This window comes from Acipenser ruthenus, chromosome 4, assembly GCF_902713425.1.
Source record: "Acipenser ruthenus chromosome 4, fAciRut3.2 maternal haplotype, whole genome shotgun sequence".
In the NCBI taxonomy this organism is placed as follows: Eukaryota; Metazoa; Chordata; class Actinopteri; order Acipenseriformes; family Acipenseridae; genus Acipenser; species Acipenser ruthenus.
In genome coordinates, this window is record NC_081192.1 from 71638394 (window position 1) to 71655780 (window position 17387).

Here is a 17387-nt window from a genome sequence, read left to right on the forward strand (position 1 = left end):
GTACAATTTAAGTGTGCAAGTACTGTTACTTGCACACTTAAAATACATATTTTGACAAAAAAAAAAAACGCTGAAGCATTTTGGAAGATAACCAAAAACACTAATTTCATACAGTATATCAAAAACGAAAGCCCCAAAAAAAACGATTTAGATAAAATTCGAAAATAGTTAAAAGTAAGCACCTAAAAATACAATTAATAAAACCCGAAAAACAGAAGCCCTATTTATGTTCTGCTCTTTCAGAGGAAAGGCCAGGGCGTGAGTGCTGGGGGTGTGGTAGCACCCCTGGATTGAAGTGCTGGTGCAATGCTAAATCCTGCTCGTTTCGTGAGTCTTATGAGCTGTGTGTGCAGAGCACTGCGCCTTTTCACATTGCTTTGGAACACACACACAATAATAGACCAATCAGCGCTGACTGTTACAACAGCGGCAGGATATTGAAAAAATTGCACAGTTGCAATCTCGTGAGAGTCGGTTAGTTGTTAGAAAGCATTTGAGTATATACAGTAGAAGGGTTATTGAAAATGTCCCATAAAAGAATATCAGATTTTGTTGTAAATTCTTCAGAGGCACCACCTGCTAAAATCGGCTTGTCCCAGATGCCGCTAACTAGGGACGCTACTCCATGGAGCAATACTAAAAACACAAATTGTCATCTTCCTGTAAAGGAGACTCATGAAATGAAACTGGAGTGCATACTGGTGCTGATGATGTGCATGCTGGAGCTATCAGAATTTGTTAAAACAAGACAGAAAATGAATAATTGACACACATCTGTTGTTTTTACAGCTTACCTCGTATACCGACAGACAGCTACTGCAGGTATAAAAATTAACTACCCCTGTATTTATCTTTTTTTGGTTTTACTTAGCACTTGGGAAGCGAAGCAGGGTCCAGTGAAAGATGCCTACAGCCTGGCTAACAACCCACAGTTCAAGCTGGAGGTGCAGTGTCCACAAGGGGGAGCTGCAGTCTGGGTTCTGCTCACCAGACACATCACAGATAAGGTGTGAGATCATCAGGGATCAGAGAGCAAGCTTCAAGCCCAATTCAGTTAGCATTTTAGGAAAATCATCCCATTCATGCAATGAACCATTCATGTTGTGTTTTTCGTCTTTTATAACGGCCTTATCAATCACATGTTATTTGAATAAAATCTGTCTATATATTTTTATGAGCTTAATTTTCCAGCAACAGAATGCACATTAGCAAATGATGTGATGGTCCCTTTAGGATACTAGATACTGTACCAAAATAGTTTGCTTACATTTCAGGATGACTTTGCTTCTAACCGAGAGTTCATCACCTTGGTTGTGTACAAGACAGATGGAAAGAAGGTCTACTACCCAAGTGAGTATACTATTTAAGGTAATAGTATACAGTCGCAAAAGTATTGGCACCCTACACTTATTGTACCATAATTCAAGGTAAAAGATTAAGAACAAGCATTTAGTAAACTTTAACCACTTTAACAAAACAAAAGGCAAAATACACAGTTTCTAGTAATTTAACATACTCTTATCAAAAAAACAATTAACTTAGTATTTGTTAGTATTTGTTAATGACAAAAGTATTGGTGCTCCTGCTTTAGTACTTTGTGTGTCCTCATTTTTCTTTTGTTACGGTTTTCAGACATTTATGGTAATTCTTAACCAGTATGTTGCATCATCTTGTTGGTGAAATCTGGGCCCATTCTGTCTTGCATATTTCCTTCAGTTCAGACAGATTGCATAGATAATGACTGGCTACAGCTTTTTTCAGATCAGTCTAATGCTTGTCTATTGAATTCACATCTGGTGATTGCGAAGGCCATTCCAGAATGTTATCTTCGTTTTCTTCAAGAATTTCAGAGTTTCATGACAATGACCCAAAGCCGTATGCTTTGGGTCATTGTCATGTTGATAAACTTTCTGCCGATCAGCCTACGAACAGATGGTATCATTTACTTTGTAGAATGTTTGATACATGGCTACAATCATTTGATCTTCAATTACTGTCTCCAGTCCCTAAACTGCTAAAACACGCCCATATCATGAAAGAACCACCTCCAGTTTAACTGTAGGTACAAGGTTCTTCATTTGAAGGTTTTTTCTCCAAACATACTGTGGTCCATTTTGGGGGGAAAGTTATATTTAATCTTATTGGACCAGAGAATTTTGTTAAATAATGCTTCAGATTCCTGTTCATGTTCCTTGGCATATTTTAGACTATTTGTTTTATGAATCTTTAAAAGTGATTTGCAGGGGGGTCTAAGTGCATAAAACTCTTCTGTGTAGAGGAGCTTTTGTTGAGTTCTTTCGTGCACTATTATGCCTGATGCTTCTAAATCTTTCTTTTAAGCCCTTGGCTGTTTTTTTTTTTAATCTGCTCAGATGATTCTCCTACCTGCTGTACCCATTAGTTTTATTTGGACGTCCTCTTCTTTCAAGCATTTCAGTTGAATTTGTTCTGTGGTACTTCTTGATTACTGCTCTGATTGCAGATTTTGGTATTCCACATGTGTTTGATACTGTTTTGTAGCTATTACCTTTGTTGTAGTTTGCTATGAGTGTTTTTCTCAAACGTGAATCCAGTTCCTTTGTCTTGACCATCATCTGCTCTGTTACCTTCAACAGATGTTGAAAATAATTACCTCTTTTTCTGGTTATTGACGTTATAATGCTACTTAGTTACTATGTAATGGTTTTCAACCAATTAATATATTTTTAAGTTAGTGGTATTACATTTTTACAGACTTTTAATGTAAAGGTGCCAATACTTTTGTCATGAACAAATATTTGAAATTACCGTATTCCTTCGAATTTAAGACGCACTTAAAAAAAAAAAAAAAAAAAAAAAAAGTCTCCTCAAAAATGGCCTGCGTCTGTAGTGATGCGTGTATTAAAATCGCCAACAAAAGACGTGACTACCCAAGTGCATAAACAGTAATGCAACTGACTGCCGAGAAAAGACGAAGAAAGACGCCATTGCCCCAGTACACAAACAGAAACGTGACCTTAGCTTCCTGAGGAATTCTAAGAGCTTTTACAATTTCAGTTTTGTTGTTAGGCTTCATTCCAACAAACAGTACCAGCTTGGACAGATCGAAAATGCTGATCAGACCTCCTTATTTTTCGACATGCCAAGCAATACCACAGTTCACAAAAAGGGAGAAAAACACGTGCCTCCATATGTGTAATTGAGGCTGTATCTTTGTAAATGCACATTTGATGTTTTATTTATTTACTCAAATTGAGGGTGGGAAATTTGGGCTGCGTCTTAAATTCAAAGGAATATGGTACTTATGGACTTTTTTTATAAAGATTGTTTGTTAAACTACAGGAAATTGTGTATTTTGGTCTTTGTCATATTAATTAGTAGCTAATGTTCACTAAATGCTTGTATTTAACATGTTTTCTTGAATTGTCTTATATTAAATGTGGGGTGCCAATACTTTTGTCTGCAACTATACTATCATAATCTATCAAAAGAAAATACTCTGCACAGCAATTTTTCATTTAGAGAGAGTTGTATTTAATATACAGCATATAGCTAATTAAATTATAGTAAACAAAAAATAATGAAAAGATTTTCAACACAAGGCCAGAAAATATTACTAGTGCCAAAAAAGGTAAGAAAATTGATTTTAAACCATAGTCATCACTCCTTTTTATAGCCGTTTCAGCATGTCACTTTAATTAACTGGTAATATAATTTTAAAACCACTTGATTCTGTCTTTGTGATTTACTTCTAGCCAAATTTATTCATTTAACACAAGTGCCAGTATTGATGAAAATTGATGACTATACTCACCACTGCTGCTGCAAAGAAACAGAACAGCTAACAGACAAATAATTGTAATATAAAATTAAATTATGTAGAGTGAAAATGCAGATCCATATCTCTGCAAGTAGAAGTTTCCATAACTGTGCCAGACAGCTGATCTCTATCGTGCGGTTCTGTAAGTAGAGTTACAACAGTTTCTTACCTCGTATGGTGAACTCCACACACAAAATGCTCCCGGTCTCCCATATTGCTTGGGTCAGCAGAAACAAACTGATCTCTTGCCCAGAGATCTTGATATAATCCTTTTTGGCTCCAAAATCATTATCCCTTTGCCATAAAGTCTCACATCATTTAAGTATCATTGTCTAAATTTCCCGTTTCTTAGGGGGCAGTGGTCTAACACGCGTGAGCACAGCGAATAGTATTCATTGTTTAAGTAAAGGGCTTCCTTCATTGTGGGAAGGGCCCCTTTGGTGCTAAAAGCTTATTTTAGGCATTTTTTTATTTTTCGTTTTGAAGTGGTCTGGGACTGCTATGATGGCAGCTTGTGATCGAGTGGTTTGCAGTGCTTAGATGTACAGGTGATGCAGGTTCTCCAACAACGACAGACACAAAGTTCACAGTTCAAAACAGTTCTTTATTCTACTGTTTTCCCGGTTTGCAACCGGTTAAATAATAATGCTGGCTCTACACAATGATGTCAATTGCCAGCATATAAACCACGGAGTTCAGTCCCAAATTAATAATACAAAGAACAACACACAACACAGACACGGTCACTTCTCTTGATAGTGAGTGCTCTTTGTGCAGATGCGGTGCAAGGCAAGTATAGTGACAGAAGTGAATTGTAGACCGGGCTTGATGCTGGCCTGTAGCGACAGCTCCTGGTTCGTGTTAGCCGTCTGACAATGACAAACACAGACAGATAGTTTCGACAAAACACTTAACACTCACGATACGCTTTTCACAGTTTGTTTCCTTGTCTTTAGCATAACCACATCAAAGGAACAGATTACATCGTCACACCCTCTGTTATACCCTTAGTCACACCCCCTGCGATAGCTAGTTCATTCACGTCTCTTCCAATCCATGACTGACACATCACGTACCGCATTAGGGCGATGACTTCTGGCATTGTGACTCCGCCCTCTTCCTGGATGGCTGGTTTCCGACTGACCCTGGAATGAATTGCCAGACCATCCAATACGAGGCACTCTGTTCCTGTTATACAGCGCCCTCGCAGATCGAGAGAGAGATTGTTGACTAGGATTCATTCGCTTTCTGTCACACAGCTCCAAGATCATTTTCTAGCATAGTTACTGTGGGAGCCGGCACAGCGAGAACAGCTTCTGCACTGAAAAGAAGAAACTTAGTATGTATTGGATACACATGGGACATTGACTATGCCAAAAATGTCATAGAAATCTGTTTCAAGGCTTGTAAGTACACCCTGCTTTTAGGGGAAAATAGGTATTTGGGTGCCACAAATATGCATTAAGCACAACTGGTAACCCACGAGAAAAAGTGGACTGGAAAATGCCAGCAACAATTGCAACTGTTTAAAACAAGCTTTCAAAAGTTCTTAACAAATTGATGCAATTGTAAGTGTTGCAATTGCCTGCAGTTTTCGTACATCTCATTATAATATTTGAGAACACTCATTTGCACAATCTCCGCCCCCTTTTTGTGAATTTATGCATTTACACTTGAACCGCAAACAGAAACTGCTGCCACAAAGCATTCCCTAAAAAGTTGCAAATAGCATTGCGCTTGTTTAGTACATTTCACCCGAGACTTCTGACTCGTTTGCAACTGGTCTGCGACAGGCGCAACACTTTAGTACATCTACCCCTTTGTGTCTTACAGGTTAAGAGGGGGGACAATTCTACAGTATCTGCACCAGTAAAACACATAGTGCCTGATTCTGCAGCTCTCCATGTTTCTCATTTAGTTGATTAATATCCTGCAATAAGCTCTTCCTAATCTCCAAGGGAATACTAATCATGATTTTCTGACTGGGCAACTACACATCTGACATTTATTCCTAGGATAAAAAAGGCTTAAAGTAATCCTGATTTTTTTTTTTTGTTTATTTATTTATTTTTCTCACCCAGGTGACCCTCCACCTTATATTGATGGCATTCGAATAAACAGCCCTCACTACCTTACTAAAATCAAGCTGACGACCGCAGGGACCCATACCTTTTCTCTGGTGGTATCTCAGTATGAGAAGCAGAATACTATTCACTATACATTGAGGGTGAGTAAACGGAGCAATGGCTACAGCATACGCAACGCTAAACAGTTCATGTCAACTACTTAAACTGTGGGCCAATTTCATCTAAATCTTTGGGATTTAAGGTCTCAGTGAAGGGGGAGTTTGTTCATTGTTATATGCAGCCAGACACAGAACTTGCTCTTCACTTGCCGCACAGGTGCACAGGTTTTATTATTTGCACAGTTCTTTCAGTGGTAGTTACTAGGTGCTGCCACTAGGGTACCAGCGATGGTAGTACCTAGTGCAGGGTGAGACCCTGCAGGGAACCACACGACTGTACCAGCAATGGTAAGGCCATGAGCACGTATACAGAAACAATATTTGCAAACAAGTTACAGGGGAAACGGCAACAAAAAAGTGCAAAAATAAAATGCGGCTGAGCGCTACCGCCATTAAAAGGAGGGTCCCACTATCAGAGTACACCGTGCTACACACCCTCGCTATACTGGTTGAGGACCGTTCCCTGATCACATAAACTACCCCTAATCCACAAGCAATTACAAGTCCCGGTTACACCCACAGTGAGTCTTCGTTGCACAGTAACAGGGTAACAGACACTTACTGGTTAGTTGTTTCGCTCTCTTGAGCTTAATGTTTTCGTGGTTGCTGTCTGTGGGTTCTTCTTTCTTTCTCAAGAGCAGATGTTCACCTTTTGGTTGAACACGGAAGAACCAGGGTGTGTAGCATAGCCTCTTATAAATGGTTGGGCGCACCCCGGGACACGCCCCCCCAGCCAATCAGGGATTCCTGGTCAGCCAAACCCTGGCTGAGCCTCCCTGTTCAATTAGTTGACTGACAGCTCGTCTCCTGTTGAGTGTCCAAGCTATTCCTGCAGTGGCACGCATGTGCTGAGAAGCCAGTGACAGAGCCTGCCTCTGTCACAGTCTCATACTCTCATTTGATAGAAATGTGCAAAAACATTTTGTAAGGGAAGTTGTTCTAAAAGGTAAGAACAGACAAAATGATTAGTAAAATTCCAAAATAATGATGTATAACAAAATATAACGTTTATATAAAGCTGCACTATATTTGTATTATTAAATAACGTCCTTAGAAAGGAATGCTAAACTGTAGCATTAAAGTCAAGCAATGTAAGTGAGGTTGAAATATTTTAAAGTCATTTAGAAAACAGATCTGACATAAAACTGAGCAGGACTGCCAAGTACTGTGGTAGAAGCATTATATTTGCTTGTAAAAGCATAAACATTTGATTTATATATTAAATCCATGTCTTATAACAGGTGTACTCCGGATGTAAATTTAATTTCTCAAAGATCCCTACTCCCTACACTCATTACAAGAGGGTAAGTGTTGCAACACTGACAATAATGTGTGTGTCATTTATATGAGAAAATGTGAGATCTGTGAAGTAATGGCATATAAAGCAAGATTTACTGGAATTCATGTCTGTATGTACTTTAAGAGGTTGTCTGAATCACAAAAGGAGGAGGAGGCTGTGTGGTCCAGTGGTTAAAGAAAAGGGCTTGTAACCAGAAGGTCCCTGGTTCAAATCCCACCTCAGCCACTGACTTATTGTGTGACCCTGAGCAAGTCACTTAACCTCCTTGTGCTCCGTCTTTCGGGTGAGACGTAGTTGTAAGTGACTCTGCAGCTGATGCATAGTTCACACACCCTAGTCTCTGTAAGTCGCCTTGGATAAAGGCGTCTGCTAAATAATAATAAACAAACAAAATAAAGCACAGAAAAGGAACATTATGCAGGCTTTTTTGGGAATAGTTTCATGTCCTAAAAAAAAAAAATCACACAAACAATTTTGCTTTGTTTTCAGAGCAATGGTCAGTGGAAAGGGCACAGTGCTGGTGGCTGTGGGAACTACAAAGAGACCTACAAGCACAACCCGATCTACCAGTTCCAGCTGGAGAAGCCAGGGCCACTGCTGATTGAACTGCGAGGGTCACGGTGAGTGTGTGCAGTGAAGTACCAGCCCTCAAACAGACTCACACTCCCAGGCTTTCACCTGAGCCTGTATATACAGAGTCTCTGTATAAGGAGGCTGTGTGGTTCAGTGGTTAAAGAAATGGGCTTGTAACCAGGAGGTCTCTGGTTCAAATCCCACCTCAGCCACTGACTCATTGTGTGATCCTGAGCAAGTCACTTAACCTCCTTGTGCTCCGTCTTTCTGGTGAGACGTAATTGTAAGTGACTCTGCAGCAGACGTCCTTATCCAGGGCGACTTACAATCGAAAGCAAATACATTTCAAGTATCACAGTACAAGTAATAATACAATTAAGAGCAAGATAAATACAATGACTTTGGTTCAAGCAAGTACAAGTGTGACAAAATACAATTCAATGATACAGCAGATAAGTGTCAGTGATAGTTACATCAGGATATGATTAAATACAAAATACTACAGATTCAACACTTGGCAGATTACAGTACTCTGACGTACAGGATTAAATGCAGTAAAATAGGGGGCAGATAAGAGCAAGTAAAGCGCATTTAAGGAAGGGTGATAAGTGTCCCAGGCGAAGAACAGAGGAGTTCTACAGGTGCTTTCTGAAGAGGTGAGTCTTGAGGAGGCACAGGAATGTGGTCAGAGACTGGGCAGTCCTGACATCTGTAGGAAGGTCATTCCACCACTGCGGGACGAGGGTGGAAAAGGAGCGGGCTCTGGAGGCAGGGGAGCGTAGAGGAGGTAGAGCCAGTCTTCTAGTGCAGGCGGAGCAGAGAGTTCGAGTGGGGGTGTAGGGAGAGATGAGGGTCTGGAGGTAGCTGGGTGCAGTCTGGTCAAGGCATCTGTAGGCTAGTACAAGAGTCTTGAACTGGATGCGAGCGGTGATCGGGAGCCAGTGGAGTGAGCGGAGCAGTGGAGTTGCGTGGGAGAAGCGAGGCAGAGAGAACACCAGGCGGGCAGCGGAGTTCTGGATGAGCTGGAGCGGACGGGTGGCGGACGCAGGGAGGCCAGCCAGGAGGGAGTTGCAGTAGTCTAGGCGGGAGAGTACCAAGGCCTGGACCAGGAGCTGGGTGGCATAGTTGATGAGGAAGGGTCGGATTCTTCGGATGTTGCTCAGGAAGAATCGGCAAGTGCGTGCCAGATTGGAGATGTGCTGGGAATAAGACAGGCAGGGGTCCAGGGTGACTCCGAGGTTCTTAGCGGAGGAAGAGGGAGAGAGTGTGGTAGATTCCAGAGGAACAGAGATAGAGAGATCAGAGGAGGGGGAGGAGGAGGAGGGAAAGAAAAGGAGGTCAGATTTAGAGAGGTTGAGTTTGAGATGATGCGAGTGCATCCAGGAGGAGATAGCAGACAGACAGGTAGAGATACGGGAGGGGATGGTGGAATCAGAGGTGGGGAAGGAGAGGAAAATCTGAGCATCATCAGCATAGAAATGGTATGAGAAACCATAGGATGCGATGAGGGGGCCCAGGGAGCGGGTGTAGAGAGGGAACAGGATGTAGAGAGAGAACAAGACTGACCCTTGGGGGACTCCTGTTGAGAGAGGGCGAGTTGTGGAGGTTGCTCCACGCCAGGTTACCTGATAAGTGCGGTTGGAGAGGTAGGAGGAGAACCAGGTCAGAGCAGTTCCAGAGATTCCCAGGTCAGCAAGAGAGGATAGTAGGATAGAGTGATCGACAGTGTCAAAGGCAGCAGAGAGGTCTAGGAGAATTAGGACAGAGGAGAGAGAGGCAGCTCGGGCAGACTTTAGTGAGTTGGTGACAGACAGGAGGGCGGTTTCAGTGCAGTGAGCAGAGCGGAAGCCAGATTGGAGAGGGTCGAGCAGAGAGTGGTTGGACAGGAAAGCAGAGAGCTGGCGGTGTACAGTCCGCTCGAGGGTTTTGGAGAGGAAGGGTAGGAGGGAGACAGGACGGTAGCTCTGGAGGGAGGTGGGGTCAAGGGTAGGTTTTTTTTGGAGGGGAGTGATAGAGGCTTTTTTGAAGGCAGAGGGAAAGAGACCAGAAAGGAGAGAGGTGTTGAGAAGGGAGGAAATGAAGGGAAGTAGAGCAGGAGCAGCAGCTTGAAAGAGGTGAGTGGGGAGGGGGTCCAGGGCACACGTGGTGGGTTTGTGACCCTGGAGCAGGGAGGGGAGGTCAGAGTCTGAGAGGGGTGAGAAGGTGGAGAAGGAGGGTGAGTTAGTAGGGGGTGCAGTGGGTGTAGGGGTTGGAGCAGGAGTGGGTGCGGGGGATGGAGAGGTGTTAAAGAGTTTGCAGATATCTGAGATTTTAGAAGAGAAGAAGGAGGCAAAGTCATCAGGGGAGATAGAGGAGGGAGGAGGATGAGGGGGGGAGGGTTTAAGAGGGAGGAGAAGGTAGAGAATAGTTTACGTGGGTTGTTAGTGGAGGCTTGGATTATAGATTGGAAATAAGTACATTTAGCAGAGGAGAGAGTAGAGGAGAAGGAGGAGAGGAGAGTGCGGTAAAGGTCTAGGGCAGCAGGGAGTTTGGTTCACACACCCTAGTCTCTGTAAGTCGCCTTGGATAAAGGCGTCTGCTAAATAAACAAATAATAATAATTAATATATATATATATATATATATATATATATATATATTTATTCACACACATACATGATAGACGGAGGGTACTAGCAGTTGATGTTAGAAAGAGAAACCTTGTTTTGTTCCAGACATAGTCACACTTTCCAATACTGCATGCCCAGTTCAATAGCATCCTGTTATCTTTTAATAACTTATTTCATTTGGAATGCGTTAGTTAAGGATTCGTTCAGGATCTGCTGCCATTTGAATTGAATCCCCAGTACCCTGTCCGCACCCACAGGTCCCTCATAAGAAATTAAACACATTTATCTAAACTTCACACCGGTCCCTATTCACAAAAAGTTATATTTTAACAAATGTTTTGTTAAGAAATGTTTTTGATTTAATTTCAGTATTTCTACATCCCTCATTTCAGCAATACAAGGAGAAAAACTAAATCTAGCCAATAGGTAATATCTACTATTAATATGGTTTGAATTCCCCTTTGCAGGCAGTACAGCGTTGGGTTTGAAGTCATTACTGTCTCTACAGTGGGGGAACCTGGACCTTCAGGCTTTCAAAAGAAAAGCAGCGGAGATTACAGGTACATACATTTAATCTCGTCTGACTCTATCAGATTTGGAAACTCTTCTAACTATTCATTTAAATGTATAGATTTGTCTAAAATATTTTAACAGTAATTACCAGAAAAGTTTCTGACTCGCATAGAAAGCTTGGTCATGGGAAGTTTCCTTTTGACCTTTAACCAGGTATAGCTCTTCTGGTAAAGCACGTGCAAGATAATACGAAAGACTGGATTAATAGGCTTTGGAGATGGAGTAAACTGGCGGTAACTTTTTCTTAATCTTGTACATACCGTACAAGAAATGTAGTATAGTGGTTAGACAATAAAAATAGGAAATACTTGCCACAACACTCTGCCAATTGGGGGTGGCCTCAGCGCTTATATATTCAAACCTGAATTAAAGACAATCTGTATAGAAGGACCATGACGTGCAGTTATTGTAGGGAGGTTTGACTGTATGTGAAGGAACCACAATATTTCAGGTGGTGGAAGTTTTATTTGCTTTTACATACCTGTGTTAACCTGGTAAATGATTTGTTAAATGTTGGCATCTTTGTACTTTACCTGGTTGACCCCTAATTGCCTTCCTCTTACTTTCAGGTGTGGATTTTGCTACATGGAGGTTGATTTTGTACCTGCTGGTGTTTACAACATCATTCCCACCACCTTTCTCCCCAATCAGGAGGGTCCCTTTTTCCTGGACTTTAACAGCACAACGCCACTACGGGTTTCCCAGCTCCAGTGATGTTGGGTCGGGGTGGGGGGAAGACAGCTGCCCAGTTCTCAGGATGCACTTACTCAGAGGTCAGGGTTAAAGGTCCAGTGAGACACTCACAACTGGCAAGTATGTGGACTTGTTCTGGTATGGCTGGATACTGCAACACTGGAACAGCTGTAGAGGGATTGACACTGCTGATGGACTCTGTTTACTGTAGTTCTCGTGGTCGTATTATTCAACCAAAAAGGATTTGCCAACCATCTGGACCATGCCTGCGTTGGAATATGCATTTACACTTCACTGTACGTCGCCAAAAAAAAAAAAACAATTCCATTAAGCACACAAAATCTGATTATTGTTAGCGGTAGCAGAGTATATGCCCTTGATATTTTAGGTGAAGTTGGAAGATCGTTTGTTGTTCATTAATAAATGCACTTCTTCTTTTGCACGTTTGTTTCTATGTGTCAAGGGTTGAAGGGCGTGTATGAGTTACTAACAGCCAATAAGAGGTGTTTTTAGAAAACAAAATAAAAACTTCAACAGTCTCAGAAATACTAGAGCAGTGTTTATTTGTGACATGCTTGCTTTGTGTAAGCATGCAGCCAAAGGAAGAACAGAGGTACATCTGTCTTTTTTGAGATTTTCAGGTCTCTGCTGTGTGAAAGCCACTAAGTTAAACTGGGATTGGCTGCTGGAGTGTTTACAGTTCTCCACAGTTAGGTAATGTTTAGCAAATGCCATATGAATTTCTGGGGGAGGGGAATATGTATGCAGTAAAATGTACATATTTTCAGATATATTAATAGTAGTTACAAATACAATTAGATTCTGACTGTCAGTGGCATAGCTAGGAATGGAAATGTGGGTGGGCCCCAAATCATGTATAATTTAAAACAATTAAACTCCTGAATATATTGAATAGCACCCCTGTACATCCATTTAACTTGTTTTAAGTAGTCAAAAAATAGATTCTGCATACAGTACATCTGCAGTAAACGTACTTAAAGCCAAGCAAGCAACGTCACCAAGCTAATTTTACATTTTAACCAATTAGTAAATTAAAAGAAAGTCAGTAAATTACTTGCATTGCCTGGATAGTTTACTCTTATCTCCGCACCACCTTTCTGCAGGAAAAAGCATCTGGGCTTACTGTTAAATATGGCATAAAGAGTCATAATCCAGAGAACTGCACAGGTCCTTTTCAAACGACAGGAGAGACAGCATATTCAGGAGACTTGTCAGCATCGGTGCTTACACAGCTGTTTCAGTCCTGTTCACGGTGGAGAAGAGCCTTTATACTATACAGGTGGTCATTGAGAGCGTGATCAAAACTCTTAAATGTGCGTGCATAAGAGGCAAACTTCTACTGGTGTTGGATCATTTTTTCCTGTAGTTGATTTGTGCTTCATTTGTTGAAGAAACATTGAAACAGATTAAGGTAGTTACAATGCATGTTATTTATATTATTATTTGTTTATTCAGCAGACACCTTTATCCAAGGCGACTTACACATAAATCGCTCGCTGAAATTGGCGGTTCAAAATTACACGTACTCCTTTATTTCCAGACATAATAGATGTAAACTGAAGCAGAGACACAATTCAGGATCCAGTTGAAGAAGAATGTTCTCAGAAATTCCATTCATTGTCATGTCAGCTTTATCTACAAATCCCATCGCTCTTTCTTTGACTTGTATGTTGTGCATGTATCTAACCGTTTTGACACATCTTGGCATTCATAGCCAATAATTGCATAATGTGTTGGTGTAATTCTTGTTTAATCTTGCACAGAAATAATGAGGCTGCAGCTTCTAGAAGGTCATTCGGTATATCTGGGCCCAGCATTGTAGTATTTTTAGCAAGCTTTTCAAGTCGACTTTGAATTCCTTTCTCATATTTTCTGATTAGTTTGAAAAGCTCAAGAAAGTTACATTTTTACACAGAACTGCATCAATGTCAAGCATGACTTTAATATGCTCCTGATTTAAACTACTAAGCAGATGTTCACTGCATCCTTGTTCAACTGGTTCAAAATATTTGCACGACCTGATAACTGACACTGTTCATGGTTGTCATATTTAGAGAGTGCAATTGCATACACTTTGCATGACTCAGGTCTGGTGCATGTGCTTCCAATCACTAAAGGCACTCTGGTGAATGTGTCTTCCGAGCAACTCACCAAAATGCCAACACATTTTGCAAAATTCTACTTTTTTTGATATGCAATATTCCAGCCATTGAAATCTTGTATACCAATCTGATGCAAAACTAGGATTTTTACTGCAGATGACAAGTCGGGGGGAAAAATGAGGTGTTCTGGCTGTTGATGGTTCATAGATATTAAATAAATCAGAAAGCCAGCTGGACTGGTTCCACGTTTATTTTCACATGTCGTCATTTCCATTGCTGAAGTCATAGAGGTCAATGAAGATGGTATGTCAGTTGATTTTGTCGATTAATTATCTGTCTGTTGTCTCTTTTAATAAATGACATAGACTAATTTGTTTTCCAATGTTGACTGCAGCACACCTGTTAGATTGTAAGTTTGCTTAAACTATTTGCATTTAAAATACAAAGTTGGAATATGGATGTGGTCGGGACATTCGCGTCACCCGCCTCACAACCTGTCAGTCAAACGCTGCTTGCATATAGTTCGTTGTGCGAGAGGAAGACCCCACCTAATGCGTCATAATACATTTATTTGATTGCCCAAAGTCTGCTACATATTTTAAAAACAGCCTGTTTGTCCGATACCTGAGATCCTGTCTTCAGAAGCATGTTAATACATTTACATACATTTGGTGTTCACACAGGCTCCTCCACCCATGGCTACCTGGGACAAATACAGTTGTATTTGATATTTTATTTGTAAACTACAACTATTTCAAATACTTGAAATATTTAAATAATAATTGCAGTCAAATATTATATATATCTATATCTATATATATATATATATATATATATATATATATATATATATATATATATATATATATAATATATCAGAAAACAAATACTATTTGAAAATATTTATATATGTAAGTTATTTGAAAAAAATGTATATATTCTACTATTCCCAAATAGTTAATGAATAATCAAAAAGTAAAACCTAATTATTACCCTAAATGAAATTATTTACCATGTCTTGCAATTACTACATGGCAGTTGAAGAGGATTTCAAATTAGGAGCATAGTAAATAAACTCAGGAATAAATATTATATTGAATATTAAAATGTGTCAAATACAAGGGTAAGAGTGACTTACCCTTGTATATTATTTCATGTCTTTACATTCCCGAATAAAATGTTTGATTTCATTGTAAATAGTTCAAGTATTGTCCCTAAAGTATTAAAATATTTTAATTGATTAACAATTAAAAAATATGTACAAATAATACAAACCAACTTTTTTTTGTATAGCATTTATTTATATAAATCTTTCATTATAGGATAAATTACATGTTTATCCTATTTCCCAGTAATCGGGTATTATTTGTTTATTTTGCCTTCATTGCAAGTGGCAATTGCAATTGATGAAAATTAGAGTTTCGAATGTGTAATCGTTCATTGAACACCTATCTGGCTTAAAGGTCCTGCCAGCAATACTCAGCACATGCTCCACTGGGGCGGAGGATGCTAGCACATGGAGATACTTTGCAGCTAACTTTGACAATGCAGGGTACTGGGGCGCATGGCTCTTCCAAAAAACAAGGGGGTTAGACCCTTCTGGGAGGCATAGGGCAGACAGGTAGTCTGTTACTTCTGTGGGAGCAGCACCAGAAGGTGGGGAGGGGGCCAATATGAAAGAGAACAACTTGCTTTGTAGGTGGATCCTCGGCAGTGGTAGTCTGGAAAGGTTGTGAAGCAAACTTGGCACACTCCTGCTGAAGAAGAGCTATAACTGTTGGTAGCTGCTCTGGGCACCATGCAGCCTTAAAGCAAGGATCCAGTAGAGCTGCCAACTGGTAGAGAGGCATTTGTTCATAGGGGGAGAAGCACTTCTACAGAGATGCCTTGAGGGCAATCACCAGCTGGGCATTGTACTGTGGATTAAAGTTGCTCAGGAAGGTTCTGAGTCTAATAATGCTAGGAATGACATAGCTAGCACCAACTTTGTTGGAACCTGGGGTGAGAAGAGTAACATCCAGAATAGCTACATGTTCATCAAGGCATTGAATGTCTGCCTGGGTGAGCTTTACTGTTGCATTGATCTGCTTGAATTTGTCTTGGTCAGCTCTCAAGATGGATCGCATCATCTGGAGATCAGTTTTCCAGTGTACAGCAGTTGCAGGCTGAAGCCTCTTTTCTCCATCCAAAATGTCAGCTGCAATGGTTGACCTGTGAGGTGAGTGTAGGACACAAGAGACCCTGCTTTGGCAAGGGATTTCTGGGATGTTGGGAATTTGGACAGGCCATCCTTCACAACAAGCTGTATGATGAGCAAAGCATGCTTCACGATATGGGGGAGTAAATCTAGGGATTCCATATCAATACTCTCCAACACAGTATGCTCCTCCCCACTTCCAGTGCCACTGTCACACCTATACACCTCCTCAAACCCAGCAAGTTCAGAAGCTTTCTTCATATTACTAGCATTATCAGTGATAATATTGCTGACTTTTCCTTGAATTCCAAATTGATTTAGAGTCTCTTCAAATGCAATATTGATGTTATCCCCAGTGTGACGCCCTTTAAACCTCTTGCAGGCCAGCATGGCATTGTACATCTTACAGTTGAGGATTAAATGGCCTGTGATGCCCAGAGTGTAACAGGGTGACAAGATAACTGTGGATACTGCTGTGCTTGGCAGAGAGACACACTGTTGACAGTGTTTTACGGTTGGGAACATTGTAATTTGCGGAAGCTGGGATGGTCAAAGTGGGACGGGGGTGATGGTATCAGCAATGTAGTCTGTCAAGGCACTGGTGGCTCTTAGCTGACGAGGATGAACTGTACTTTGATGCAGCAGTTGGAATGCTGGGGAGCACAGCATGTGAGGGGGATGACTGGGGGTGATTTCTGGGGAGCACAGCATGTGAGGAGGATGACTGGGGGTGATTTCTGGGGAGCACAGCATGTGAGGGGGATGACTGGGGGTGATTTCTGGGGAGCACAGCATGTGAGGGGGATGACTGGGGGGTGATCACCATCAGGATTGTCAATGTGGATATCCAGATGTTTTTTTCTGAAATATGAAGACATTGCTGTAATGCTTTGAATACCTGCAAATCATTTTAAAATATGAACACTGATGCTTGTAACAGAGGTTTGTTTTGTGTTCGAAGTATGGATTTCCCTCAGTTCTACATAAGAAACAAAGTTTTAATGATTGTTGAGTATATTTTCGATGGATACAATACTATCTCACTTTATACTTTAAAGCCAATGCTACCAGTTTGTATAACAACCAGTCACAGTATCCTTATAGTTTGTATTGTGACGTCACTACTAGAAAACACTATCTTTAGTCATTGGTATTTGAGTAACACAAATATTATGTAACAAACACTTACCCTCAGATGGACAAAAAGGTTTGCGGTTGTATTGACTGATCAGCCAACTTGCTGTTTGCAGTGCTTGCAAGTTGCTTTGAAGTTCT

At 40.8% G+C, this 17387-nt stretch overlaps 1 protein-coding gene across 2 annotated transcripts in view; it reads left to right on the forward strand.

Annotated features, from left to right (window-relative positions):
• LOC117399245 (calpain-7) overlaps positions 1-12231 on the forward strand; it is a 39779-nt gene extending 27548 nt beyond the window's left edge. The window contains exons 15-21 of one of the 2 annotated variants that reach the window (XM_033998309.3): positions 872-1007; positions 1275-1350; positions 5881-6026; positions 7286-7348; positions 7834-7964; positions 10994-11086; positions 11669-12231. In XM_033998309.3, coding sequence (XP_033854200.1) covers positions 872-1007; positions 1275-1350; positions 5881-6026; positions 7286-7348; positions 7834-7964; positions 10994-11086; positions 11669-11813 — 790 coding nt within the window. In that variant the 3' untranslated portion in view covers positions 11814-12231. The remainder of the gene's footprint in view (positions 1-871; positions 1008-1274; positions 1351-5880; positions 6027-7285; positions 7349-7833; positions 7965-10993; positions 11087-11668) is intronic. The other variant, XM_033998310.3, reaches the window with a different exon arrangement.
• Positions 12232-17387: the final 5156 nt, after the last annotated feature.